Source organism: Mastomys coucha, unplaced genomic scaffold, assembly GCF_008632895.1.
Source record: "Mastomys coucha isolate ucsf_1 unplaced genomic scaffold, UCSF_Mcou_1 pScaffold13, whole genome shotgun sequence".
Taxonomy (NCBI): domain Eukaryota; kingdom Metazoa; phylum Chordata; class Mammalia; order Rodentia; family Muridae; genus Mastomys; species Mastomys coucha.
This window is the reverse complement of record NW_022196895.1, coordinates 57655295-57671329: the sequence shown is the minus strand read 5'-3', so window position 1 is coordinate 57671329 and position 16035 is coordinate 57655295. Positions and strand designations below refer to the sequence as shown.

The following is a 16035-nucleotide window of genomic DNA, read 5'->3' as shown; positions in this document are numbered from 1 at the left end:
GTTATTTAAAATTTATATTGAGAAAAATGTATTTTCACTATTGCTGTAGATAAACATCTACATAAGACGTTAAATTGTTGTTTTATATCCAACAACTTTTATAATACTTATTTTTATTATTATAATGTTTTATAAATTTTAAGGAATATGACAAAAAAGATTTTGTAGGTATTGAAGGGGGATCTCTGGGAGGAGTTGGGGTACAAAAGGGAAACAAGAATGTGATTTAATTCTATTTACTTAAAATATGTTTTTAAATGTTAACAAATTCAGGTAAATTGAAATCATGTAACTTTTCTCATAATAATGCAATAAAAGTTAAAAAAAAAAAGTTAGAAGACACCTAAGGACCCACAGCAAAGGTTGTCCTTTGACCTCCGCATGTGTGCCATGCACTCAGTTACCTACATCTTCCACATACACATATACATACACATGTACACATGTACACAGAAAGAGTAATGAAAATAATATCACACAAAATATTATACACGAATGTTCATAGCAGTACTGATTATAGTGCTTGAAAAGGGGAACATCAAATGTACATCAACTGATGAGCTGATAAGTAAAACACATTTGTCTATACACTAGAGTATTACTCAGCCATAGAAAGGAGTAAAATACATTCTCTTATGAGGATGAACCTTGAAACATATGGGAAACACATCACGAATACGTGTTTGGGCCCATGTATATGAACGACTCAGAGTAAGCAAGATTAGTGTGGTTCCCTACAGCTGGGAGAGATTGAAGAAATGTAAGGACTGACTTTCATGGATTCATCGTATATTTTGGATACAATGAAAATACCAAATATGCTAAAGTATACTAAATATGGATGTGTTATATGTGTTTAAGTAGTTGAAATTTATATTGTGTGAATGGTATGTTGTTGGAACTGCTCAAAGAACCTTTTTAGAGAAAAGACTGAATTTTGTTTCAACAGACCCTCATTAGATGAAATGTTGGGATATGTTCTGTAGGCAGAAGGAAAGCAGCCCAAAGATGGAAGAGATGAGATGTAAGATGAAATCATTAGAAAAAACTCTTAATGGAAAATAGAAAGATGCTTAGCAGTGATGAGAGATAAGGATATGACTATAAAATACATCGGAAAATGTTAAGTGGATCTCAGAAAAGCTGTGTAGCCTTAATGATGACAACAGAGAAGAAGTCTGACTATTGTGAGCCAAATACCCACCCAGTTCTAGAAGTTTAAAAAGCAAATGCATCTGAGGAAACCGAGAGGGAGGGAACAGGAGATACCATTAAAAAAAAACAACACAGCAGGGGGCTGGAGAGAGGGCTCAGCAGGTAAGAGCACCAACTGCTCTTCCAGAGGTCCTGAGTTCAATTCCCAGCAACCACATGGTGGCTCACAACCATCTATAATGGGATCTGATGCCCTCTTCTGGTGTGTCTGAAGACAGCTACAGTGTACTCATATACATAAAGATAAATAAATAATTTTAAAAAATTTTTTAAAAAAAAACAGCAGACAGACGAACAAAGCAAAAGGCCATTCTTTTAGAATGTAAGTTTAATAGAGTGATTGAAAAAAATCATTTAAGTAAAGAGAGGAGATATGCAAATGGTGGTGTAAAAGTTAAAACAGAAAGATACTACAGGTGAAAACATAACATTATAGTTTTATATATATATATATACATATATACATAAGTATACATATATGTATATACAATTGTAACATATAGTGAAAACACAACATTATCAACAGTATCAGAATAATAGATTTAAAACTTGGGTAAAACAAAAATGGATCATGTCAAAGTGAAACTGACTAAAACTTACTCAAAAAAAAAATGTGAAAAGCTGAATGGTCCCATAGCTCCCCAAGATATTGAACCACTGGATCTTCAGTTAAAACTCTTCTGCAAAGGAAAGGGGGTTCAGCAGCAAGGAACTGGAGAAATAGACTATCTGAAGTTTGCAAATCCCCCAGCCAAGTCATGTACCCAGACTGAGCTCATCGATGGCCAATCCTACCCACCCAGACTGTGTTCATCGATGGCCTATTCTACCCACATCCCCACCCCAAACCATAAAAGTACAATGAACCAAGCATCCACTGGCACTTCTAGACTTAACCACCAAGCCACAGAAGTGTAAGAAGAGGGGCAGGTTAGTCAGCAACACAAGGTACAGCCAGAAAAATCCAAGCTCTGGAGAACTTTAGAGGGCAGGTGACCCAGCTTCTTCAGGAAATACCTTGCAAACAGAAGGATGGGAGGAAAGAGGACCCTGAAGGTGACAAGACCCACTGTGCTTGTGCGGACCTTGAGAGACCTTGAATCGAATGACCAATCACCAAAACAGAGAGAGATGAAGAGGTAATTGGGGAAAATTGAACTCATAATCCAGATGCTGCCTTAGTTGTTACTACTTGTCATGACTAGGTCATTGTGGTTATTCTTCTAAAGAGCCCTTACACTTTAGAGATGCCTTTTGAGATATGAATACCAAGAAGGAAATCATGAGCCAGGTATGCCGTTCCACGCCTTTCACACTGCCTGTACTTGAGAGGTAGAAGCAGGAAGAGCAGGCATTTAAGGCCTACCTTATCTAACAAGTAAGTTTAAGGCAAGTCTGGACAACCTAATGAGACTCTGTCAAAGTAAATAAATAAATAAAAGAGAGAGGAGCGGGGCGGGGTGGGGGAGAGAGGACTATAGCTCAGAGGTGCTTTCTACATTGCACAAAGCCTTTGAGACAGAGTGACCATGGGAGAGAATATCAATCTTATAAACTGGCGTAAGATTTTATGTCAAAAATTACAAAAATTCCAAGTTTATAAAACATGCTAGGAAATAGATCTTCACCTAAGTTAAAGAGCTAGGCATTAAAAAAAAAAAAAAAAAAGACAGTGTGGGGCTGGAGAGATGGCTCTGAGGTTAAGAGCACTTGTTGCTCTTGCAGAGAACCAGGATCTGGATCCTAGCACCTACAAGGTAGCTCACAACCATCTGTAACTCCAGTTCCAGGGGGTTTCATGTCCTTGTTTGATCTCTGAGGGCACCAGGCATGTGCATAGTGAACAGGCATACATACAGGCAGAGACGTTCATACACAGAGACTAAAATAAATACATCTAAAAATAAATTTAAGATAGCAGTGCTGTACTGGATGAACTATGGATGCAAAGAAATTCTAGAATATAATGTTTCCCATGGAAATTTAGGAGTCTGTTTAAATTGAATTCTAAGCAATCAGTCTGTGACTCTGAAGAACAAGGACAAAGCCAAGGGCCCATCCTAAAAGCTATCCCTGCCTGTTGTTAGCATGTACAGTATTAAGGTACTGGAATAAGGATGGGTAAACAGGACAGTAGAACTGCATATGGAACCAGAAGAAAGGTATATAAGGAAACTGGTCTGTTGCTGACCAGTGGAGAACAATTAAGCTGCTTCATAAACAACACAGACGTGATTAACTGTCCATGTGGGGGACTTACATCCCTACTGTATGTCCCTCACTAATGATGATTCCAGATGGGTGGGACGGCAGCCCTATGAAAAGCCATACAACTAAACTTCTAGAAAACAACCTCAAGACATCCTTTTAGGATGTCAGAGTAGAGAATCATTTCTTAAATGTAACACAGACCATTCAAGTCACAAAGAAAACTAGCATCATAAAAACCAAGGGCGTGAATTCATCAGAAAAAACGTAAAGGGGGGAAGACTGGAGCTCCAGGTGTTAACAGGAACTCGTGAGAGGGACTCTTTTTTTTTTTTTTTTTTTTTTGTGGTTTTTTGAGACAGGTTTTCTCTGTGTTGCCCTGGCTGTCCTGGAGCTCACTTTGTAGACCAGGCTGTCCTCGAACTCAGAAATCCCCCTGCCTCTGCCTCCCAAGTGTTGGGATTAAAGGTGTGCACTACCACCGCCTGGCTAGGGACTCATTTTTAAGAGAAGAAGAACACCACTAAAGGTTTCAATAGGTAAAAGATTTTAACATTTTTCCATGCAGGAAGTACAAACAGCCCATAAATATGAAAATATTCTCAAATTCACTAATCATCAGGAAATAAAATTTAAAGTCACACTCTAATGTCAATATGATTCACATGGGTCATATTGACAAGTCGGGTCTCCCCAAGTGTTGATGGTAATGTGGCGTTATGGGATCCTCTGGTGGGAACATTAAATACAAATGACAAATGACAGCAGCAACAACAACAAAAACCTAGAAGGTAACAGTGATGCTCTCAAAGGCATATTTATTTAGAAGAGTAGCGCTTGCTAAAGCTTAGGTTCTTAGCAGTGGGAAAGCCCCTGTAGCCTCATCCACCTGGAGCAAATCTTAAACACAGTGCCCAAAGAGACTGAGCAAGCACAGAAGGGTCCAGCAGTGTCGAGCTCAGACATAGCCTATACTAAATAATCTACTGTGTGTGGAGATATCATAAATGGTAAAACTATAAGGAAAAACAAAAGGATAATAAACACCCAATCGGGGCCCATGTGGGAAGGAGGCGCTATCCGAATCAGGGCCCATGTGGGAAGGAGGCGCTATCCGAATCAGGGCCCATGTGGGAAGGAGGCGCTATCCGAGAGCCACAGACAGGCTCCTCAGGGGCTGAAAACAGCCCAGTTCGGAAGCTTGGTACAGACATGTGGGCATACATTTGGTTATTCTTTAAATTATACAGATTTATTTTCCTGTGTGTTATATATTTCACAACTGAAATATTTTAAATATCGAATTAGATTGCGCTCCAGGCCTTTCTAACAATAATCTTGAAATTTTATAAAATCTAGTCTTGAACGTCTCCATTTCTCTGCCAGAACCTTAGGCTCGCACACCTGATATCTCCTTAGTAACAGGCTAGCCCCCTCATCTTACAAAGGAGCTTCAGAGAACGGGGGCAGGGGGACTTTTAAAACTCATGCGACACCCGAGACAAGGACCGCAGACCAAAAGCCCAGCAACCTGCAAAACGGTGCATTTCTCCTTGGCACATGCGAGGGCGGTGTGTGAGACCTACTTCTAAGCAAGGCGTTCACAGATAACATCCACCCACATTCTCAACAAGAGGTTCTAAGTTTGTGTAATCTATCCTTCTTACTGCCCAGCCATATGATCTGCTTTGTTCCTGTTTTCAGTCTTTGAGTATGTATGTGTGCGTGCGTGTCTGAGGGAATCCACAAGTAGTGCAAGTGTGTATGCATGCATACATGTGTGTATCTCTGTATGTGTACGTATGCATATATGTGTGTGCAAGTGCATGTGTGTGTGTGTGTGTGTGTGTGTATGAGGGAGTCAACAAGTAGTGCATGTGTGTACATGCTGTGTGTGTGTGTATGCATGCATGCACACTCATGCGTGTGTATGAGGGACTCCACAAGTCGAGGTCAGAGGACGGTCTCACTTTCTACCATGTTCATGACGGGGTCTCTTGTTCATTGCTATGTACTCATACTCCAGGCCTGCTGTCTATACTTCCCACTTCGCTGTAGGAATGCTGGGATTATAGGTGTGTGCCACCGGTCTGGCTTTACATGAATTCCAAGTGTCAGCGCTTTATGTAGCAGTCACTTTACCCACTGAGTCACCTGCCTTTCAAGTTCTTGTCTTAATCTTTAGACTTTTACATATGTGTGTATGAATGCATCATGGCTACCCAGATGTGCTCATTCTTACCGGTCCCTCATGGAGCACGTGCCCTGTGTCTGAGGCTCCGCTCGACCTCCTGCACACATGCTGTCCTGTTCCTCTTTGCTCCTTGCTCGCCTCCCATCCCCAGCTCCCTACTGTATTTCCAGGGCTCCCTTAGATTCTTATCAAGTTTTACATCCTTCCCACCAGAAACTTCCTCCTCTAGCTCCTTGGAGGAAATGAAGGAACCGATTGTTCCAAGTTTTCTCATGGCCTCCTGGTTTTCTCCACTGGGAGAGATGACTCTGGAGGTGGAGTTGGCAGAGAAAACAAAGGAGGAAAAAAAAAAGGGAAAAAACAGGAGCTGTTTCCAATGAGGCAGTAGGCCATGACCCAACTAATTCCATGAAGCAATTGATCCACCACCTGCATGCCCAGAACAGCCTGTGCTCGGCCTCTGCCTCTGCCTGCTCCAAGGCCAGGTATTGTTTAAGAGGATGAATTTCCATGGTGCCTGAAAGCTGAGACCTTCCTGGCCTCTTGTCACTGCTGTCCCCACTGTCCATCCTGCCTTCCTCTAACCCAGCAAGTCTTCATGGTGAATTCAAAATGCTCAGACACATGGCAAGCCCCAAGTTCTTCTCCTGGGCCCACAGGAGGTCAGTTCTAAAAGTTTGGCCTCTTCAGTATAAACTGAGGGCCCAGGAAGGAGAGGGCCAAGTTCAGGGTCATCCAGAAACTTAGTGGCAGGGATGAGATGAGAGCCTAGTGATCAGATTCCAAGATCACTCCATCCCCCACTGTCTGTTAAGCTTGCTGCCAGCCTACAGAAATGAGCAAACATTTGCGAGTTGTGTTTGCCTGAGTCTGGAAAGCTCTCCTGCTTTTAGCCTGGCTTCTTATGCAGAACTCTCTGTAACGAAATAGTATTTACTCGGGTGACATCACCCATTCCAAGCTGGTTCTGCACACTGACAGGTTTGGAAACTGTTGGTTCCCCCAACCATTGCCCAGACTTGAGAGAGCCGCCTTTTATATCTACCACAATCCTCAGGGAACCCATGTCAAATATCAGAGTACCTGTTGAGTATTGTACTACTCTTTAGTCTAGTAGGCCCAACCCTTTCCATCTAAAGACAGAGTGTATGGAAAGCGAAGCAACTGGACAGTCTCCAGATAGGTGTGGATAAGCAGGGCTAGACACAAGACCCTAGGGTCTTTCCAGTTACTTTTCTTGGATTGCTTTTTGACCCACTCTAGTTTTTTGGGGGTTTTTTTTGGGTTTTATTGTTGTTGTTGTTGTTGTTTGTTTGTTTTTTGTTTTTTTTGTTTTTGTTTTTTGAGACAGGGTTTCTCTGTATAGCTCTAGCTGTCCTGGAACTCACTCTGTAGACCAGGCTGGCCTCGAACTCAGAAATCCGCCTGCCTCTGCCTCCCAAGTGCTGGCATTAAAGGCATGCGCCATTACCGCCCAGCTCCCACTCTAGTTTTAGCTGAACTGGTGCACTCACCTGCTTACTGGGGTTCCATTATCACCAGGACTCTTTCACTTCCATTGGAAGAAGCAACCTCTTCCTATAGCTTAATGTGTTCATTTCATAAATTTATTTCCTACTGGGAGATCTTATTCGCAGATTCTCTTTGTGGGGCTTTTTTCCCCCATAATAAATTCAGTTGTCCAGATACCTACAAATCTACCTGGGTTTCTCTTACCTAACATCTATTTATTTCTACAAAATGCCACACTGGAGAAAGCTTCCCCCATTAATATCAGCTTGCCTTTTCTGAGTCCTGGGATCAAAGCATGTGTTACTTTCTGCAATAGGGTGTTACCATCGAGTTCTGGTGGATAGCCAAGAGTAATGGCAAAGCCTGCATTGTTTTATGGTCTCCTGGATCTCTCATCTCACCCCCAGAAACAACCAATGATTTGGGAGGCTGGAACTAATCTGGCCTGTGTGGCTTCCCTTCACTCCCTACAGATGCCTCTGTGCCCCAGTCCCATACAATGTGGCTGGCAACTCCCTGTGCCTGAACTCTGTCGCATTCTGCATTATCGATGCTTCGATCCCTCCCTCCACGCTGACAGGATGTCCTTTCTCCCATAGTCTGTACCTACCCCCATGGTCCATCACACATAATGAGTGTGCATCTTCCCTCCAAAGACACATTTTTGCAGTTCAGGGATTGTGTATGTTGCCACACATGCCTGGAAACACACCAACCCTCTGGCTGCAGCAAGAACCCATCAGAAGCCTCACATTTTCCATCCCATTGCCAACCTCCTCTCTCCTGTTAGGGCTTTCGAGCCTACAATCTCCACACTGCTCTTGACCTGAGGGAGAGTCAAGCACATAGCCAGTTCCCAGGAGATGTCTTTTAGTGAGTGATGTCTCAATTTCATGATATCACCAGCTGTGTGGCATGCCATGATCCCCAAGGCCTTGATGTTCAGTAGTGTTGAGAGGACTGTATAATGTCCATGATCCCCGGGGAATGTGCATCAGAATCATCTGGGCAGTGTGAAACCCAGCCCTGGCCTCTGGGAGTCCAAACTAAGCTTAGGCATCTACCTCTGAAGAAGCTCCATATGACTCTAACGCAGGTGATCCAGAAGCTCGTGAGCTCTAACATGCCACCATCCCATGGCTACTCATGACAGTGTCAGGCAGCAGCCTTTCCCCTAGTGAGGATCTTCTTGCAAACCCTCCCTGGACTCAACCTGCACCGTTTCCTTCCTTGTTTCTCCAAGTATGTGGATGCGGCCTGGCCCAGTCCGGCTTCTTCTTCAAGAACCAGGAGTACATCTGCACCCAGGACTACCAGCAGCTCTATGGCACCCGCTGTGATAGCTGCCGGGACTTCATCACGGGCGAGGTCATCTCCGCCCTGGGCCGCACCTACCACCCTAAGTGCTTCGTGTGCAGCTTGTGCAGGTGAGTGTCCTAGGAGACAAGGCCCCCTTGGGGAAGCCCGAAGGAAGAGGATGGCATGACCTTTCCCAGGCAGCTCAGGAGCATACAGGCTTTTCACTGAACCCTGGGTTTCCTGAAAACTTGAGAATGGATGGATTACTCTGATAGGCCAGTGGTTTTCAAACCATGGGGCAGCCAGATCCTGTCTTGTCACATCCAGTGGGATGTGAAGCACTAGTTTGTCCTGTGATGGTAGCAGGACAAGGATCCAAACCCCATGGTCAGTGTTCTGTTTCCTCTCAAAAGGCCTCCAAGCAAACCACTAAGTACCTTTTCTCTCAGAAGTCAGTCTGGGAGCCAAGTATCATTCTGGCCCAGGCTTCCACACTCTCATCCTTAGGGTAGATGAGGATGTCTACCGGTAGCCTTCCTCCATCATCCCAACACTGTCTCTTGCTGGAAGAATGAGCTCAGCAAGTGGCTTTGTCTGGGTAAGCCTGGGTAATGGAGGTCAAACCACTGCAGCCTCCCTAGCCTTCAGGAAGATGCGTGATCAGGTGCGCACAGAGACTTGCATCCAGTGGCTGGCCTGCGGTGTGCCTGCTGTCTCCCCTGCAGTAGGCATCCCACCACCCTCTCAGGACAGTTCCTCTGTGCCTGCTTCCCTGCCAGACAGCTCGGCTCTATGTTTGTTAATTTAGCAGTGTGCACTACGGGACTGCTGCATGCCAAGCAACACATTAAGGAGATGGAAACGAACTGAAGAAAACCTCAGCCGGGCCCACCAGCGTGTTAAAATTTAATGGCCGTCTCTGATTAAGTCATAAGCAAAATATGATTTGACTACATGGGCAATTTTTTTTTCTTTTGGAAAAGAGAAAGTATCGATTAATTATTCTCCCTGTAAAATAACCACTGGTTGGTTAGTTGCCAAATAGAGTAACCAGCTAGAACTTCTGACTAATGGCCGTGTTAAAAAAAAACAAAAACAAAAACAAATGGGGATGTGGAGGATATAGCTACCCAGACTCCTACCCCAGATTTCCCTCCACTCTCCCTTCCCTGTTGCTGATAAGAAGACAGTGGGGCCATTTGTTTATGGGCTAAGCTCTGAGTGCGTGTGACAGGTACTCCACAGCTCAGGAACAAAAGCAGCCACTCAACAGCATTGGCGGTGTGGGGATCCGTAGGTAAGTTTATCATTTTGTGGGGCAGGCAGCTGTAAGAGCTTGGGCCCCCTCGGCTGGAGAAACAGAGCAAACACAGGGCGAGGGGGAAAGTTGTTTAGGTACTGATAATCTTCTTGATTATCAATCAACCTTTGACATGTCTTGAAGGAGCCACAGAATCTTCAGAACAGGAGACATTGACTCTCATTCCTTTGCAGGAAGCCTTTCCCTATTGGAGATAAGGTGACCTTCAGTGGTAAAGAATGCGTATGTCAGACGTGCTCCCAGTCAATGACCAGCAGCAAGCCCATCAAGATCCGTGGACCAAGCCGTGAGTCCTCCCCATAGGCCCCTCTCTGTCCATGAACGCTGTCTTCCCAAGTACCCTGTCCTGGTGGGAAGCAGGGGAGGTTGCCACCCTGGATGGATCCTGAAGCGTTACCCAATTGGCCTACAGCCCAGACGCAAGCGCCACAGAACAATGCAGGGAAGACAGGCTACCTAGCTATAGGGAATGATAGCCAAGAGCCACTTTGGTAGCTCCTATCTAGGGCAAGGGGGAGAGGGGCTTCTGATTCTGTGTACCAAGAGCACCACAGCAGAGTTGATCAAGGATTTTGTTACCAGTAGTTCTCCACTTCTAGAAGCTCATTCAAGAAGTGAGGAGTGGTCCGAGGAATAAACCCCACAGAGCATGTTTCCAGGACCACTGCATCAGCTTTAGTGGGTCACCACATTGTGAAAGGACACATTTCTGGGCTCATCTGGAACCTTTGAGAATGGAATCCAGGTGTCATCATTCTTTGTGAGCCTCGTGGGTGATTCACTAGCTGTTCATAGATCAAGAATAGCATCTAGTCCAGAGAAATACGTCAGCCATGCCATAATAACAGGATGTTTTATCAAGCCATAGATTTGAGGGGGACATAGAGGCTGAGAGTGTGCCTTAGGGCAGTCCTAATCTGCGGAAGTCAGTCCACTCAGTGTGTGTGCTGACAAGATGTTTACATCACTGTTCCTAGATGTCCTTGTAGAGCCGTGGACAGCATGCACCCACAAGCACACACAGATCCAGCGCACTGGGTCTCCTGAGCCACATTAAGCTCCGATGATCTCTCATGTTATATGATACCCTGGCTGGCCCCATCAAGAGAATCAATGAAAACCCATTAGCATCCTGTGCTGCATTACTGTGGGGGTACAGGGGCAGCCAGGCCTGGCACCAGCACAGTCAGCATGCTAGAACTGTATCACACCAAGGAGGTGAGCCAAGAAAACTCCACGTCAGCTGCCCTCAGCTCCCAGGGGCTCCATTACAGTCCGCCTAGCTGTGGTGAGCTGATGGGAGAGGCAATGAATGGACTTGCCTTGCCTGCCCTTCCTTTCCAGGGAGTCAGATCTGTTCCTGGGATATGATGTGAGGTGTAGGGCTCTTCCTTTAGTGTCCTTGACGATACTCAAGAACAATCTATTGCTCTGACCAGGTGTCATCGTCAGGTGGCTGAGTGTGCACACGGCTATCCTTTATAACTCCTTGAAATCAGATCCTCATGACAAAAAAAAAAAAAAAAAAAAAAAAAAAAACACTAGATAAGGGTTCTTGCCCTGTGGCTTATGTTTCCTGGAAGCTCAGAGACCAATGGTCGCATATGTGAAGAACAGACGGAAGCAAGCGTGAACTGGGAGGCTGCCAACCATCTGCATGAGACAAAGTGGTCTTGTAGCCTCCCTGAGACTTGATTTATACAACTATAAAAAAAAAAAATAACGGGATGCCTTATCATCTTTACAGGAGTGCTGTAAAAAGCAACAGCGTTCCTACACAGGGATTAGGTTAGCATGGTTGGTTTAGGCACACCTTAGGATGACTATAATCAGAAGATTGCCTAAGGGGAAGATTCATCCTGAATGTGGATGCCAATCACTCCTTAGGATGGAGAGGCAAATGGCTCACCACAATGGGCTGCAACATTCAAAACCATGAGCCAAAATGAATCTTTTTTTCCCCCTTAAATTGTTTCTCTCTGGTATTTGGTTACAGCAATGGGAAAGGCTAGCTGACTCCAAGGTTTACTGCAGAAAACACACCAAATGAACATGGAGAATAAGATTTCTGAGCCCACTGTGAATTCTCTGGGGTGTACTGTGTGCTTCTGTGTGCACTGGAGTCCCAGAAATGGGGCAACGCTTTCTCTACCAAGTGAAAGCCTAATATAGGGACATGTTCTAGAAGAGATGAGAAACTAACATGTCTCCACCAAAGTTTTGCAGACTGGGATATCCAGAAGGACAAGGGAGAAATTGTGGAAGAAGAGTAAGAGGGCCTGTGAGCAATTTCCAGAGAAACAAAGGCCTTCGGCTTAGCTCAGAAATAAAAGCATCCACCTATGCACCCACAGAACATATTTCCTTGAAGTATTCTCCCCAGAGATGATCACAGAGTGTGCTGCAAATGCACAGGAGCCCTGACTGGAGGATGTAGCGCATGCTCCTCAGCTCCCAAGGACTAGAAAGAACCAAAGCCCGATCTGAAAGATGGAGAGAAACATACCAGAGGACAGAAAAAGGACAAATCACCCAGCTTTTTTTTCTTAGCTATAAGAGTGTGAAGTTTCATCTCTGCAGTGTGGATATATTCTGGGAAAGCTAGAATAATATTTACTCAAAAGAAAATAGTCATGAACTGTCAAGATGGAAAAAAGAATCATGTTATCATATATAAAATAAATATTCCTAAATCATAGATCTCATAAAAAAGAATCAATAACAGGAGAACCATCCACATCAACATTAGCACCACCACAGTCATCCCCATCCCCACAGCCATCACCATCCCCATAGTCATCCCCATCCCCACCACAGTCATCCCCACCCCCACCACAGCCATCCCCATCCCCACAGTCCTCCCCATCCCCACCACAGTCATCACCATCCCCACCACAGTCATCCCCATCCCGTCATCCCCATTCCCACAGCCATCCCCATCCCCACAGTCATCCCCATCCCCACCACAGTCATCACCATCCCCACAGTCATCCCCACCCCCACCACAGTCATCCCAATCCCCACAGTCATCACCATCCCCACTACAGTCATCACCATCCCAACAGTCATCCCTATCCCCACCACAGTCATCACCATCCCCACTACAGTCATCACCATCCCAACAGTCATCCCTATCCCCACCACAGTCATCACCATCCCCACTACAGTCATCACCATCCCAACAGTCATCCCTATCCCCACCACAGTCATCACCATCCCCATAGTCATCCCCATCCCCACCACAGTCATCCCCATCCCCACCACAGTCATCCCCACCCCCACCACAGTCATCCCCATCCCCACCACAATCATCACCATCCCCACCACAGTGGTTTTCATTTACTAACATAGGTACCATCACTAACAACCCCTCCATCACTACTAATCCACCATCGCACATGTTTTACCATCACCACTGCCAGCATTTTTTCTACTGTTAGGCATTGCAATAAATGAACAGATCTCATTCAATCACTACAAATCTATGAGGGCAATAAGAGTAATTGTTTCATAAGTAAGAAAACCGAGACTCGAAACCTATCAGTGACTTTCCCCAAAGTAACAATGGACGTTAAGGCTCTGAGGCTACTCCCCTAGCACCCTCTATCAGGAGTATGTCTTTCTAATTGGAAAAGATCCTGTCTTCCTAGGCTAGTTGCCTAAAGCAAGGTGAATAACTTGCTGTGCCTCACAAAGCTCACTTACTTTTGCTGACCTAAATAGAATGGATGATGTAGCCAACTAAACTAAAAATGGCTGCCTGGGATCTCTCGGGGCTTTGATAGTAAAGTGAGAGATTTGAGAGGAACAGGTGGGGGCATCATACTTCCTGCCAGCTGAAGGCTGTAATTTTGGAATGGAGAGGCATACAAGAAGAGTGGACAGCTGCCCCTCCAAAAAAATACCAAAGATAGAGAGTGACTCTCCCAACCTTGTTTATGGCACCAGACCCTCGGGCTCCCAAAAAGGTGTGTCCATCAGTGGACAGGAGCAAAACGAGAAGGAAGAGGGAGGAGAAGTCCCAGGAGACAGGAAACCAGGACAATGGAGGACCTGCAGAGTAACAAGGACAGAAAAGCTACAAGTGAGGGCATCCCAGAATTCTCAAAAGGAATTAGCAGGGCTTCCCTTCAGATTAGAGACTTGGCAAACACACAGGATGTGTGTGAAAACACAAGAATGTCAAATAGAACAACCACTTATGTGAGTGTCAGTTATACTGACCTGGTTGTAGGGAAGCCATTTAGAAGAAGAACTTGCCAGAGCCAGCTCACTCCATTCTCTGCCCAGCCTCCAACCACTACACCCCACTGGCTCCTAATTATATGTAGCCTGGGGAGCTAAATTCATCTCAAGTGTGTCCCTCTAGCCTGTAGAAATGGCACTTTTTTTTTTCTTTTGGAATGTGGCCATTTCTGTAAACAGCCAGCTACCAAAGAAGCCTCACTAAAAGAGTCAGAGAGCTTCCTACTTAGCTAATATGATGCCTGCCACTATGGAGTCCCCTTGTGAGTGTGGATGGCGCATCAAGTGAAGCACAAGGCCTGGTGGCCAAGGGAGAAACAAACCACCATTGCCTTTAGTTATTTGAAGAGACTGTCAGGGGAGAAACAAGACAGTTGATCTTTGATACGTAAGAATGAGGGGAGTGACAGTGTCGGGCCTTAGCTCCACACAGGGAGGACATCCTTGATCGCCATGCCCAAGCAAACGCGGCGCAAGCTGACTCAAGAAGGGCTGAGCCTTCGCATGTAGTAAAGCATGAAACAGGCACCACCCTGGCTGGGACACTTGACCAAGTGCTCCAGGAACTTGAAGCCCCTCTGTGATGGTTAAGTCCTCTTAAGGAGCCACATAGAAAGCGTGACCAGATGCTGTCTGTCTATAAAGAGAGGAGGCACCTGACCTACCAAAGCCATTGAATTTTAAACCCTGCAATCTTATTTCATTTTTGTTAGGTTTTTTTTGGGGGGCGGGGCAAGAGGGGTTACAGGGAGACATACTGATTCCAAAAAGAAATGAAAGAGGAGACAATGATGCATATGCTCTGTTGTCTAGCCTATCCGAAGGCTTACTGCACGTTGCTGTTGGAGACCTTCCTGACCCAGCTTATGCTAAAGGATGTTAGAAAGGTGCTTGGCAATCAAGTGTTCAAACTGCAGGGACTGGCCCTACAAATCAGGTCCCAGGTGCTCCCTCACAGCCTTCTAAATGTGCCACCCTTCCTAGACACACCATCTCCTCTTTCAGGACCAGATTAAGGATGGTCTAGCCAGGTCCCCCAAGTTTAGATGCGGCTTCTCCTCACATGCTCCAAAGTGTACGTGTGTCTTGTGACACCGATAAGGAGGTTTGACCTCTGATAAACTTGGCCCAGTGACCACGTTCCTCCTCCGGAGTGGACCATCTGACCAGCGAAGCCTGAATCCCCAGGATTTTCCAAGTACCTTGGATGCTGGCTCCATTTCCTGCCCCACCCACCCGCTCTACACTCATTGAACAATAGGCAGACCAGACCACTGGGCTCCAACTTATTTTCTGTCCAACTCTGGCTCAAGAGTAACCGTGACAGGGAGCAAAAGCACATTTCTTGGTTGGGACAGTCTCTTTAAACTCTTAGCGTGCCGGGAAAAGATGAACATGGTAAATTCACTCCTTTGCCCAAGCACTATGAGATCCAGTCATTCTTCAGACTTTCTTCAGCAAATATCTTTTGAGTGCCCACTCTGTGCCTAGCACCAGATTAAGCAGAAAGAGAGAAAGAAAGAAAGAAAGAAAGAAAGAAAGAAAGAAAGAAAGAAAGAAAGAAAGAGAGGAAGGAAGGAAGGAAGGAAGGAAGGAAGGAAGGAAGGAAGGAAGGAAGGAAGGAAGGAAGGGAGAAAGAAAAAGATTTAACATGAAACACAAGTATGGCCTTTCGCTAGTTATTTTTCTCCTTATTGCAGTCAAGTACTAAGTAGGGATCTTCAGATCATGGCTCAGAGACTATAGTCAGTCATGGCAAGGAATGAGTCACAGCTATGGCAGGAGCATCTGCTCACATCTCAGTAGACCAAAGAGAACACAGTCATTCTGCCAGCTGCCTTTCTCCTTGTCTGCTTTTGATTCAGTCCAGGGTCCCAGCCCATAGGGTGGTGCCAGTCACACTCAGGGCAGGCATCATCTTCCCCCCATCGATTCAAACCGTATAGAAATACCCTCACACCTAAATGTGTGCCTCCTGTAGGACTCCAAATCTGGTCAAGTTGACCAAGTAGATTAAACGTCCCATAGCTCTTGTCTAAAA

General features: G+C 45.3%; 1 protein-coding gene across 12 annotated transcripts in view; it reads left to right on the top strand.

The window, feature by feature from the left end:
* Ablim3 (actin binding LIM protein family member 3) overlaps positions 1 to 16035 on the top strand; it is a 119631-nt gene that overhangs the window by 52956 nt on the left and 50640 nt on the right. For all 12 annotated transcript variants that reach the window (XM_031365831.1, XM_031365829.1, XM_031365827.1 and 9 more), the window contains 2 exons: positions 8373 to 8556; positions 9923 to 10035. In XM_031365831.1, the coding sequence (XP_031221691.1) occupies positions 8373 to 8556; positions 9923 to 10035 (297 nt within the window). The remainder of the gene's footprint in view (positions 1 to 8372; positions 8557 to 9922; positions 10036 to 16035) is intronic.